General features: G+C 40.6%; 1 protein-coding gene across 2 annotated transcripts in view; it reads left to right on the top strand.

Moving 5' to 3' along the window:
• Nucleotides 1–13,144, top strand: part of LOC137352466 (NAD(P) transhydrogenase, mitochondrial-like) — a 75,366-nt gene that overhangs the window by 14,297 nt on the left and 47,925 nt on the right. For both annotated transcript variants that reach the window (XM_068017948.1, XM_068017949.1), the window contains exons 3-6: nucleotides 3,295–3,524; nucleotides 7,714–7,931; nucleotides 10,126–10,213; nucleotides 12,533–12,621. In XM_068017948.1, the coding sequence (XP_067874049.1) occupies nucleotides 3,295–3,524; nucleotides 7,714–7,931; nucleotides 10,126–10,213; nucleotides 12,533–12,621 (625 nt within the window). The remainder of the gene's footprint in view (nucleotides 1–3,294; nucleotides 3,525–7,713; nucleotides 7,932–10,125; nucleotides 10,214–12,532; nucleotides 12,622–13,144) is intronic.

Below are 13,144 nucleotides of genomic sequence, written 5' to 3'. Positions count from 1 at the left end.
CCTGAATGGTGTCGAGCTCTTGAGTGTTGGAGCTACACTCATCCAGGCAACTGGAGAGTATTCCATCACACCCCTGACTTGTACCTTGTAGATGGTGGACAGGCTCTGGGGAGTCAGAAGGTGAGTTCCTCGCCGCAAAATTCCTAGCCTCTGACTTTCTGTTGTAGCTAGAGTATTTCTATGGCTGGTCCAGTTAAGTTTCTGGTCAGTGGTAACCGCCCAGGATGTTGATCGTGGGGGTTTCAGCAATGGCAATGTCATTGAACGTCAAAGGGAAATGGTTAGATTCTCTCTTGTTGGAGATGGTCATTGCCTGGCACTTGTATGGCAGAAATGTTGCTTACCAACCCAAGCCTGAATGTTGCTTGGGTCTTGCTACACACGGGCATGGACTTCTTCAGTGTCTGAGGAATTGCAAATTGCATTGAACACTGTGCAGTCATCAGCGAACATTCTTCTGTCCTTATGATGGAGGGAAGGTCATTGAGGAAGCAGCTGAAGATGATTAGGCCTCGGACACCTGATCTTGTCTTTCCAGGATACTGTCCCTCTTGCTTTCCAATTAAGAAGATGTTTTCTAAAGAAGTCCAGTCTCCTAGTCTGAGCCAGTTATCCTGACAGCCTGTACCAGATGATCACAAATTGGCCTCTATGTAAAAAAATATTTCCTGACACCTCCCCCTAAATTGTCTTTTCACACTTCTGAACCAGTTACCCCTCTTGTCCCGCTGCACTGGTATATCTGAAATTATTGCTTTTGGTTACTTTCATCCTGCAGTGCATCTGGAAGGACCTTGTTGGGATATCTTTTCTTGCAGCTGAAGCTGAGCAGATTCTTCCACATAGTCTGTTCTCTGAGACCACAATGTTTCCAGAACATGAATGGTCTCTTTATGTCAGTGACCAATATGCCAGGACGCCGCACAATTTCATCATAATCTTTTGAGGATTTGAACCTAACTGGTTTGGCCATATAACCAACCATTGTTTTTACTGCCTCATATTGTTTTAAAATGATGAGCAACACCTTAGCGAACATCATCAAAGTGGATTGAAAATGTTAGGGGGCATCTAATGCAGGGAAACCTCAGCAAAAAGAAGTCATTACTAAAAGATTGAGAATAACTTGACTAAAAGGTGAAATATTAACTATGGCATAATAAAAGCAATGTATACTGATTACAGATAGGAGTATATTAAAAATTGGGAATGCTATTTTGTTAAGATTTTTCAATACTTTGGGATAGACACTAGTCATCATTGTGCTAGTTTTCTTGGAGGAAAAAGGGAGCAGTGGCGTAGTGGTAAAGTCACTGGATTGGTAATCCAGAGTGCCCTGGGAACACGGGTTCAAATCCCACCATGACAGCTGGTGAAATTTAAATTCAATTAATTAATAAAAATCTGGAATTGAAAGCTAGTCTCAGTCATCAATTGTCATAAAAACCCATCTGGTTCACTAATGTCTTTTACAAAAGAAAATCTGCTGTATTTACCTGGTCTGGCCTACATACGACTTCAGACCCACAGCAATGTGGTTGACTCCTAATTGTCCTCTGAAATGGCCTAGCAAGCCACTAAATTCAAGGGTAATTAGGGATGGGCAACAAATGCTGGCCTTGCCAGCGACGCCCACATCCCATGAAAAAAAAATTGCAGACTATGCCCCGTGCCTTAAGGACTTCTGGAAAAACGTCCAATGCCATATTGGTTCTGGATAGCCATCTAAAACTGGCATTAGATGTCTTGCATATGCTAATGGGTGGCCCAAAGCCTCTTTTTGGACCCTTATAAAAGAAATTGAGCTGCTTTTGAGCGGAGTGGATGCTGGACCTGCCATGATGTGGATATGGCCTAGGAACCAACAGCCTCCGAAGAGCTGAGTTATTTAAACATTCATGTGGATTCAGGAGGAGCAGGTGTACTCCTTCTAGTTGCACATCACTCCTTACTCCCAGTTGAGACACAGGCTGCCTGTCTAGTGCCAACTTTGGGGCCCAAAATAGGCAAAATATTTTAACCCTCTTGTGTCTTTTGGTGGATATTCTGATGAAGAAAATAATGCACCTTGTGCGAAGCTACAGACTAAAATACTGACCAAAAACTGAAAAAGAAAGCCACAAGCAAATGATTAAATCAAAAGCAAATTCAACCCCTGCTCTCCTTCCTCAAGCACCTTCATATGCAAACACAGGATATGTAATGCTTGCCCTTTCACCTTCTCCCTTCCCACCGTCCAGAGCCACAGGCACTCCTCCTGGGTGAGAAAGCAATTTACTTCACTTGCACCCAACTTAGTATCTTGTATTTGCTGCTCATGGTGCAGTCTTCTGCACACTGAGGAGACCAAACGCAAATTGGGCCATTTGTTTTGCTGAAAACCTCCATTCCCTCTGCAAATGTGACACTGAGCTTCCCCGCTCTGACCTCTCTGTCTCCGACCTCTTACACTGTTCCAATGAAGCTCAATGCAAGCTAAAGGAACAGCACCGTTTTTACTAAGCACTTTACAGCCTTCTTGCCTCAACATTCATTTTAACAACTTCAGACAGCGGGTGCTGATAATTTAGGACAGGTGTCTGTGATGCGGACTCTCATCGATACACGACCAATGGAGTGATCCACACCCCTGCGGTCATCCTGCCTTTCGCCTGCCGCGTGCCTTCTTAGCTTTACCACATTTTCCACGCTTCCCTCCTCGTCTGCTATTCTGCTGTCAATATTCATGCATCCTCTGGACACACCCTTTGATTCTGTAATTTCTCGCATCATCATCATCCATTTTGACTTGCACTATCATCACTTCTGTCATTTAATCAACTCGTGTCCTGAATCCAATTACAGACTTCTCCTTTTTCTCTTTTCCCTGGCTCTGTACCAGCTTATATGCTGTTCATCTGTCACATCGAGTTCTGACGAAAGGTCATTGCCCTGAAACATTAACCCTATTGTCTCACCACAGATCACGCTGGACCTGCTGATTGTTTCCAAAATTTCTGTTTTTAATGTACAATTTATGGTTTATGTATTTTTGATATGTACTGTCACTGTTTATTCAAAAATGCCTTAATGACCAATTATGATTGCAATATATGATGCATTACCATATGTTATTAAAAGTGAAGGTAAACTGCCCAATTAGTACTGGAAATATTCCTGAAAACTGGTCGTAAATTTTAACTCAATGACATGCAAATGAGTGGAAAGTATCTGGTTCATTATGCAAACACTTGCATCATACCTTTGATATCGCTACAATGTTTTTTTAATGAAATTGTTTCCATACTTTTATAGGTGTCCGTTACAAAGATTTGGTTGTTGGGATTCCTAAGGAAATTTATAAGAATGAGAGAAGGGTGGCTGTGTCTCCTGCTGGTGTCCAAGCCCTTGTCAAACAGGGATTTACTGTGAAAGTGGAGTCAACAGCTGGTGATGGTGCCAAATTCTCTGATGACCAATATCGAGAGGCTGGAGCCACTATTAATGAGACAGAAGATGTTTTTGGTTCAGATATTATTCTAAAGGTATGTACCCTACCTAGGAACTATAGAAGAGTAAACATGCTTGAAATATTCTCAAGGCAATAGTGCTGAGAGAGATTCTGCATGTACTTCATGTTGTTTTCTTTATTGATTTTATTTTCTAAAATATTTATTTGCTGTGCCTTCAGTAAGATTTTAAAACCTGTGTCCTATGTTTTTAAGAGGAAGCTTGCTTAAAGAGGAACTTAATTTTAATGAACAGACCGGTTTTAAAAGTTTACTTCTATATAGAATACCCCACATTATAACCTAAGCCACCTGTTACCATGTTGTGGAGAAACCATATAAAGGGAATTTATTGCAGCCTGCACAATGACTGACTGACTATCTTTTGGCGAATACAGTTGTTGCATTGAGGTTGTATTGCAGCTCAGATACCCTAACTTAGTAAGTGGTACGGTGTGTGAGATAGAAGCAGAACAGTGGGTAAGAGAAAAAAGCAAAAGTTAAGTCTCCCTTTGCAATTCCTTGGTTGCATATGCTACATCATGCATAAATTTGCCACGTGTTTTAGTGATCAGTTTCATTACATCTCACCTGAGCTGCAAGGAATGGTGATGGTGGTCATGGAGCATTCAACAGGAGATGGAAGGAAACCTCACACAAACTATCCAATGGAAATGTCCCCCTGCCAACTGAGGGCTGGATTTTGTTCCCAGCCTGACGATGAGTTCCGTGGCCAGGGTGGGGGGGATGGGGAAGCTGGAGAATTGGAGCGGGAGCGGTTGCCATGGGTCCCGATCTTCCCAGCAGCGCGATATGTCGGTGTTATCCTTCCCACCCAGAGGCCAATTGAGGCCCTTAAGTGGCCTATTGACAGCCAATTAAGGGCCTCTTCCTGCCGTCGTTGGGATTTTATCAACTGGCGGTTGGGGGGGTTGCCTGCACCACGCAGGGAGGATGCCTTGGAAAATGAGGCTTGCGGTGGGGGCGGGGGTGTTCTCCCTTCTTGGGCAATTCATGGCCCATGGAGGGCCCCCTGGGAACCACTGTACCCCCTGGTACCCCCTTCCCCCAGACCGAACATCTAACCCCTTCGCAGGGCCTTCCAGACCAGCCCCGGTGACCACACTTGCCTACCGCAGGTCTGGAGTTTGTTACAACCGAGGCGGGAGGTGTGCGCTGTTCATTCAGTCCCACTTCTCCACAGGTCACAACATATTCTTTAAAGTTTTCCCACTTGTTGAAACAGTCAGCCAGATACATTATCTTCCCCAGAATAGAACACTCTAACCAGGTTTCTTTACTGAGCAACAAAATTAACAGTTTACTAATTAAGACTTATTTTATAATAATGAAATTAAACAATATCACATAGATCAAATTTTTAAAAATCCAACATTACATTTTAAAAAGTCCCATTTAGCTTATTCCCTTCACACACACACATATGCATCGGTTAAATGAGAAAAAAGGATTTTTAGATTAGAGCTCTATTACAGACAAAAAAAAATCACACCCAGCAGATCACTTGCCCACCCCTGAAAAAATAACAGATGAGACATGCTGCACCAAACTGGCACCGTCCACCCTCCGAGCACACGTAGACAGAATCTTTGGTATCTTCCAGAATTAGTTCTCTGCAGGCGGCGCTGAAAAGTAATTTAGCAGGCCTTCTTGAATACATGAAACATGACGAATTGACAGTGAACTTCACAAAATCTTTTAGGGAATTGCTGGAAAGCAAGCTGGGTTGTAGGCTTCTGTTCTTCCTTGGAATTCTCTCCTCTCCTGTTTTTGACACACTGACTCACAACCAGAAAACCTGTTAGTTTTTCTGCCCATTCCAAGTGTTCTGTTGCGCCTGGGCTTGTCCAATCAAAGGAGTGCTTGTCACTTTGCTGCCCCTGTTGCTGTTCAAAGCCTAGTGTGAGCCATGTGACAAACAGTAACACCGTTGCCAGTCTGGCTCCCTCACTGTGCTCCTGATTTTAAAAAAAACTGATGCAACATTTATGTAGCTTAACTAAAAATTCCTTTAAAAATTATTTTTTTTTAAAAACAAAACAGAGTCACTTTCATAACTGGTTCCAATGCTGGGCCTGGGTCCAAGACCTCCGCAGTACCGGCAGTGGCCACTGCTCACAGTAATTGGCTGGCAGCTCTTGGAGGGGTGGGATCCCTGTCCCTATTAAGTGATAAAGGGACAGGGATCCTGCCTCCTTTATGTTTGATAGCCAAATGCCAGAGGATCACTCCGGGGGCCTGAAAAAGTGCAGAGGTGGAGTCCCCCGTCACACTCTTTCCCCCACCCCACCCCCTGACTTTTCGGCCCCTTGCCGCAACCCCTGCCTCCTGCACAAAATCCAGCCCTGAGAGTGGAGCGATAATGGTGCTGTGGTAAAATCCACTGCTGGAGAATGGTCTGTAACTGTTAGGATGCTCAACCTAGCAGCACCTGAGAACTGGCAAAACTGAACATTATGAAGCCCCCAAAGGGGTCAGAGGAACAGAGTTCAGGGTGAGCGTTTTGTAGGGCTGAAGGAAGGTTATAGAGATATAGAGGGTTAAGGTCATAAAACAAATTTAAAATGGATGAGGATTTTGCATTTGAGGCATTGGGGGACAGGGAGCCAGTGTAGTTCGGGGAGCATAGAGGTGATGAATGAACTGCAGTGACCGGAATGAAGACACGCAAGTATTGCTTACCAAATAAAAAGACTCCCTTGTCATCATTTTTAATAATTGTGTGATGCATCTTCAATTGAACCACAAAATTCAATGAATTACTGTGTCTAAAAGCCAAGACCAGTATCCAGAATAGTTTGTATTGAATCACTGTGCAGTATCTAATTATTGTAATCAACTTGGTAAAGCATTTCAAATGGAAACCAAAATATAAATTATATACCCATAGAAGTTAATTATGTTTGTAGCTCTAGAATTACATGTTTGACCAGGACAAAATTATTAAAAGGAAAGTCAAACAAGAAAACATGTTGTCCAAGTTCTCCCCACTTTTTAATAGAAGAATATAGTCCCACAGGGACTCCAGAGCAAACGTGAGGTTACTCAATCTCAAGCTGGCCTGATGGCTTCTTGTCTGAACCCCAGATGCTATGCTACACGTTGGGGGAAATCTGCATTCCCAACTTGTAATGCTTTTTCAGGATCAGATGACTTATGGATTGATGTAGAAGCCAGCTGGAATTGGCTATCCATCCCTGCTGCTGGCAATGTCATTGATCTGTGATACTTCCCATAATTGATATTACTGGAATGTCATGTAGCAGATGGGAGACACTACTTCAGGTTTAAAAAAAAATCTGTTTTTTTCAAAAGGTCAGAAGAAATTTCTGTTAAGATTTTGTTCTGTAAAAAGTCGTGGATGGATGGTATATTCCTTCCTCATTAAACTTCTTGTTTGCATGGCACTTCTTTATTGAATACTTCAGAAAATAGCATTTTAAAGCAAAATACTTGTTTGGCTAGACTGTTGAGTCTCGATCTCAGCTCAAACTCAAATTTCAATGCTGACCCTCCAGTGCAGTCTTGAAGGAGTGCTGTAATCTTGGACATGTCTGCTTTCTTGGGTTGACCTAAAAGATCCTACAGCACAACTTCAAAGAAGAGTAGGGGAGCTTTTCCCCGTGTCCTGGCCAATATTTGTCCCTCAACCAACGCCACCAAAAACAAACAACCGAGGCAGTACCCCATTGCTATTTGTGGCATTCACTGCTGCATTTCCTACATTGCAACAGTGACAACACTTCAAAAATACTTCATTGGTTGTAAAGCGCTTTGGGACATCCTGAGATCATCAAAGGTGCTATATAAATTAAAGCTTTTTCTTTCGCAAGCTAAATCTTAATATAACAACTTAGATTCAGGATAACCTCCTAGGGTGGAACCTGACTGTATGCAAATCCAAGTTGCACACAAACCTTCTCAATGTCATAGTTCTTTGGACACCTCCCTTGACATTTGCTCAATGCCTAAGGCACTCTTCCCTCATGAAGTGCCATAGTTTCTTTACATTAAAAAGTATCTATATCACTGCAAGTTGTAATTGTTGCCCCATAAGAGTTCTCAAACTTAACAGCCAAATTCAGATGTGACAACAGTTTTGTTTCTAATGCACAGTATTTCTGTCTGATGGAATATCTGTTATTTTAGTATGGTTTTAAGTGTTTATAAGAATTAATAACGTATTTTTAAAATCTTTTTGCAGGTCAGGGCTCCGACCTTCAATAACACCTTGGGGGCACATGAAGCAGACTTACTAAAGGAGAGAGCTACTCTAATCAGTTTCATCTATCCAGCCCAAAACGCTGATCTCATGAATAAACTGGCTCAGCGCAAGACCTCTGTCCTGGCTATGGACCAGGTCCCTCGAGTTACTATAGCTCAGGGATATGATGCTCTTAGTTCCATGGCTAACATAGCAGGGTATAACAAACACTTTTTTAAAAAAAAAAAAAATGAAATTGGGTTTCAGCATGCTTTTATAGCTGTTGGGTTGCATTAATATTTGTAATTGTAATTAATAATTGTAATTAACACAAGTGCTCCAGTGATCAGTGCTTGGGTTCCTACTGTTTCCAGTCTGTATGGAAGAGCTTGATTTAGAAACACAATGCAAATTGGAACTAAAGGGGAGGAAGCATTTAAGTCTGTTGAGACAGCCAAGAAAGAGCTTAAGAAAACTTGCAATGGGACAGAACTATGGCAGCCGAAATTCAATAAAGTTAGGTGCAAGGTATTGAACTTTGGAAAAAAAGACATTGGAAACATACGCACTCAGTGATTGGTGACGAACTAGTTTGGGGAAACACTAAAGAGATGTGGAGAGTGATAATTGACTCAGTACTTACTATGTCCTCTATGTCTCGTTATTGCAAACAGCAGACAGTAGAGGAAACAATACTGAACCTCATTACTAAATCAGTAGAATATAAATCTGAAGCCATCATGCTCAAGTTCTATTTAGCTCTGGTCAGGTGTGTCTTTAGTATTTGTTCAGTTCTGAATGTCAAGTCAGAGGAGTTCACAGCTCAGCTATAGAAGCAGTGCATCAGAGGACCACAAGGTTGATCAGTAGTGTCAGAGGACTTTGTTATGGGGAAAAACTTGTACCCTTCAGCTTTGAAAAGGAGTGAAGAAAGGGACCTTATTTAACTGCATAAAATACAATGTATTAGCTGTGGCTCAGTTGGTAGCACTCTTACCTCTGAGTCATTAGGTTCGAGTCTCCTCCAGGGCTTGAGCACAAAAATCAAGGCGGACACTTCAAGACAGTATTGAGAGAGCGCTGCACTGTTGGAGATGCCACCTTTTGGGTGAGACATTAAATCGAGGCCCCGTCTGCTTGCTCGGCTGGATGTAAAAGATCCCACAGCATTATTTCGAAGAAGAGCTGTAGAATTATACCCGGAGTCCTCGTCAATATTTATCCCTCCATCAACATCACAAAAACAGATTATCTGGTCATTATCACATTGCTGTTTGTGGGAGTTTAATTTGCACATATTGGCTGCTGCATTTCCTACAACAATGACTTCAAAAAGTACTTCATTGGCTGTAAAGTGCTATGAGATATCTGGTGGTCATGAAAAGTGCTATGTAAATGCAAGTCTTGTTTTTTCTTTGTACAAGGTAGATTCTGGATCTTGTTCTTAGGGTACGGTGGTGTAGTGGTTTTGGTGCTGGATTAGCAATTTACAGGTCATGAGTTCAAATCTTATTATGGCAAGTTGTGAAACTGAATACAATAATTCTGGTGAGTTGTGGGCTAGCACTCAATAAATAACCATGAAAGCTGCCAGATTGTTAAAAACCCAATTCATACATTAATATCTTTCAGGGAAGGGACCTCCCCTCTGCCCCTCTTATTCCGGTCTGGCTTAAATGTGGCTTCTATCCCACACAACGTCGATGACCCTTAATGTCCTCGGCAACAAAGGATGAGAAATAAATGCTGTCTTGCCAGTGTCACTCACATCCCAAGAAAAAATAATAAACTTCTTTACATATACATCTGAAGAATTACCAAACAAAAGATCTTGAATGTAAGAGGTACAAGTAATTAATATAGTAAATGTCCCAAGTGTAGACTGGAATATAGATTTTTGCCTTGTTTGTGCTTTGTCTATACCATGCTTCAAACAATGACTGAAACCAGAGAGAATTTTTACAGCTACCAATAGGTTGTTCTCGACAGGCAAAAATTATCCTCCTTTAGTACAATGTTGCATTTAATATCTAATTTTTTTGAAGTAATTTGTATATTAATAGGCTACATGTTATTTTAAGTATAGATGCCCATTGTATAAGGGGTAACAATGCCGACCATTAGTGACTGAACCTTCAATTGCCTGGGCCCTGATCTCTGGAACTCCTTCACTAAAACCTTCCACCTCTGCTTCTCTCTCTACTTTTAAAAGCATCCTTACCCAAACTTCTGGATCACTTTCCCTAACTCTCCTACAGATGATTAGGCATATTTCCCTCTGTAAAGCTTCTTACAATGGTTTTCTACATTAAAGATGTGATATAAAAGCAATCTGTTGTTGGTGTCTTACTTTACAATAACTCGTTTCCTTAGTAAAGATTTTCTCAAGTGTATATTGTTATCTTTTTTCAGGTACAAGTCTGTTGTCCTGGCAGCTAACCATTTCGGTAGGTTTTTCACGGGTCAGATAACAGCTGCTGGGAAAGTACCTCCTGCAAAGGTAAACATTGCTTACTAAACTGCTAAGGCATTTATAATTCTGTACAACCATGATATCGTAATGTTGAATTGTTGCACAACTCCATATCTATCCCTCAACCTTATAGAACCCATCATAGTGTAATCATACATTCTTGCCCCAGAAAATGAATCTCTCTCAATCACATTTTTAAGCTAAAATGATGGATCTCATTCATTGCCATAGGTATACGTTATGTTGAAGACAATTAGTGATGGTAAAATCATACTGCCTTTCCTGCATGGGTTAGACTTCAGTACTTCCAGCTGTTCAGATTTCTTTTCCCCAGCTCCAGTATCTTTGAGTTAATTGAATGAAAGTTTGTAGTAATCTTCCCTGCTGAATAAAGATGAACTGCATACAAACTGCAAAATGTTACCAGCCCTTTTCAGGTTAAGTATTCAAGAAGCTGGGCCCTCATGTTAGATAGCATAAATCATCAGAATGTTTACACAAATGTAAAGCCTTAATGAGATAGCAACAACGTTACATCACCTTCAGAGCTGGAACACTGTGACATGTGTTTTCTGTTCCAAAGCTTGGAAGAGTGTCAGAAATTTGCTGACCTTTGTTCAGATGAAGGAAGTCGCTAGAGATACTCAGCAGGTCGATCTCCATCCAATAGAAAAAGAAAGGTCAAGTGTCAGGCACCATTTCTGGTTGAAAACCTGTAGCCCCAGCAGGGAAGATTGCTACAAACTTTCATTCAATTAACTCACAAGGATACCGGAGCTGGGGAAAAGAAATCTGAAGTCTAACCCATGCAGGAAAGGCAGTATGATTTTACCATCATTAATGGTCTTCAACATAACGTATACCTATGGCAATGAATGAGATCCATCATTTTAGCTTAAAAATGTGAGTCAGAAAGATTCATTTTCTGGGGCAAGAATGTATGAATGTAGGTCTTTCAGAAGCTGACAGACCTACTGCTCATTTTCAACATGTTAAGTTTTGATTTCCAATTTCCAGCTTTTGTAATTTTCTTCTTTTATCCCTATTGGAGACTCTATATTTTCGAGGTGCTTTTTCTGCTTCTATTCTTTAGGAAACGTACTTGTTAACTTGGTGATAGTTTACTGCAGTTTGCACAAAAGCTCTGTTATTAAGGACTTCCCTAATAGAGCTTGTATTCCAATTGGAAGCTGATTTGGAATATCCAGTCATTGTGGGATGATAATTACTGAATTACCAGTAAACTGGTAACAATTGCTGTGGGAAAATTGTCATTACAAGAATAAGGGTGAAATGATTCAGAAGATCGTTTAATTTCTACGTGCAGCCTATAAACTTTTGCCTCTATAGTTCAATTATCGGGTAAAAACATGTTTGAGGATCTGGGCAATTTTAGATATCCCCTTCCCCTCAGTGTGGATGAACCCATCCCCATTGAAAGGTCTTCTAGACTGGCTGGACACTGACTAAGCTCGTCACAACTGGTTAGTAGTTTTCAATAATGGGCAGGTTTGTGATTGAAATCTGGGGTTTCAAGTTAGTTACGCATTTTTTAAAAATTGTTTTCTCCATATTAAATGTGTAGTTCATTTTACGCTGATATTTTTATAATTTCCATTCTTTCAGAAGTGTTAATTCACTTATTAGTGAAACTAAGCTTAAATGATTGTATGTTGGGCTTCACTTTATTACACTGCAATATAACAACTTAGGCATCATACTGGTGGTGATGCATCGACTTTTTTTGCACATTGCATACCTTTTGGCTGATTGAAAGAGCTGCTCAATTAGTCTCATTCTCCTTCCCTTTCTCCATACTCTTGTATTTTAATTTCTTCAAATATTTATCTGCTTCCCTTTTAAGAGCTATTCATACTGCTGCTTCTGGTAGGGCATTCCATGTCTTCACTACCTACTACATAAAAAATTATCCTTACCTGTTCCTTTATTCTTTTGGTGTTTACTTTATGCCAATGCACCATCCAGTGGAAATAGATATTCTCCAATTTACCTCATCAATCCCCGTCATTATATGAACATCTCTATCAGAACTCCTCTAACCTTACTCTGCTTAAATGAAAGTGCTCTAGTTCCTTTAGTCTTTCCTCATAGCTGACGCCTCTCATCTCTGAAATCAACTTAGTGAATCTGTTCTGCACCTTTTCAATGGTCTTGGCATCTTTCCTAAAGGAGGATGCCCAAAAATGGACACTGTAGTATAACTATGGCCTAACCAGTGATTTATATTAATGGAAGTTTATTTTAAGTGTTAGTTGTAACCACTATAATTACTGATGGTTTTCTGCAGTTTCTCCCTTTTAAACCTTATAATGTGTTTTATACCAGGTGTTGGTCATTGGTGGTGGAGTTGCTGGTTTAGCTGCTGCTGGTGCTGCAAAATCAATGGGAGCCATAGTTCGTGGTTTTGACACAAGGTAATGTTGCTTTTGTTGCATGCAATTATGTTAAGTATTTCATTCCTGAGTGTAAATATTATCCCATAAAATGGGAAAGGGAACGCAAGAAAATTATGAAACAAAGGTAAGAAATACCTTGGTCATTGAGACCAGATAGTTTGAATTTCAACCTCTGAGATGTTCAATTAAAAGTACATGGTTTACCTAAATGACATTACACACTCTGCCAAAAGTTATTGGGATAAATTTTTGGAGACTCTATCAACATGGAATCTCTCTCGACAGCAGCATTGATTGGAGAATTCAATGTGGAGGTCAATGTGCTGTATTCACAGTAATTTCTAAATTGGGAGTGCCGAGAGTACAGATTATTTATTCTGTCATACAGTTGTTTCAAAAAATTACATAACTTCAAAAAAAATTTAGATTTAAATGTTTAAACTGAACAGGTGGAACTGATTTGTGGTATATTGAGATGTAAATGTTGGGTTTGAGGGGATGATTGAAAAGTGCCTTTAGTGAGAGAAAAGTTGGGCAATTT

This window comes from Heterodontus francisci, chromosome 38, assembly GCF_036365525.1.
Source record: "Heterodontus francisci isolate sHetFra1 chromosome 38, sHetFra1.hap1, whole genome shotgun sequence".
NCBI classification, from domain to species: Eukaryota; Metazoa; Chordata; class Chondrichthyes; order Heterodontiformes; family Heterodontidae; genus Heterodontus; species Heterodontus francisci.
Note: the sequence above shows the minus strand (reverse complement) of the source record. Positions and strands in the feature narration are given on the sequence as shown.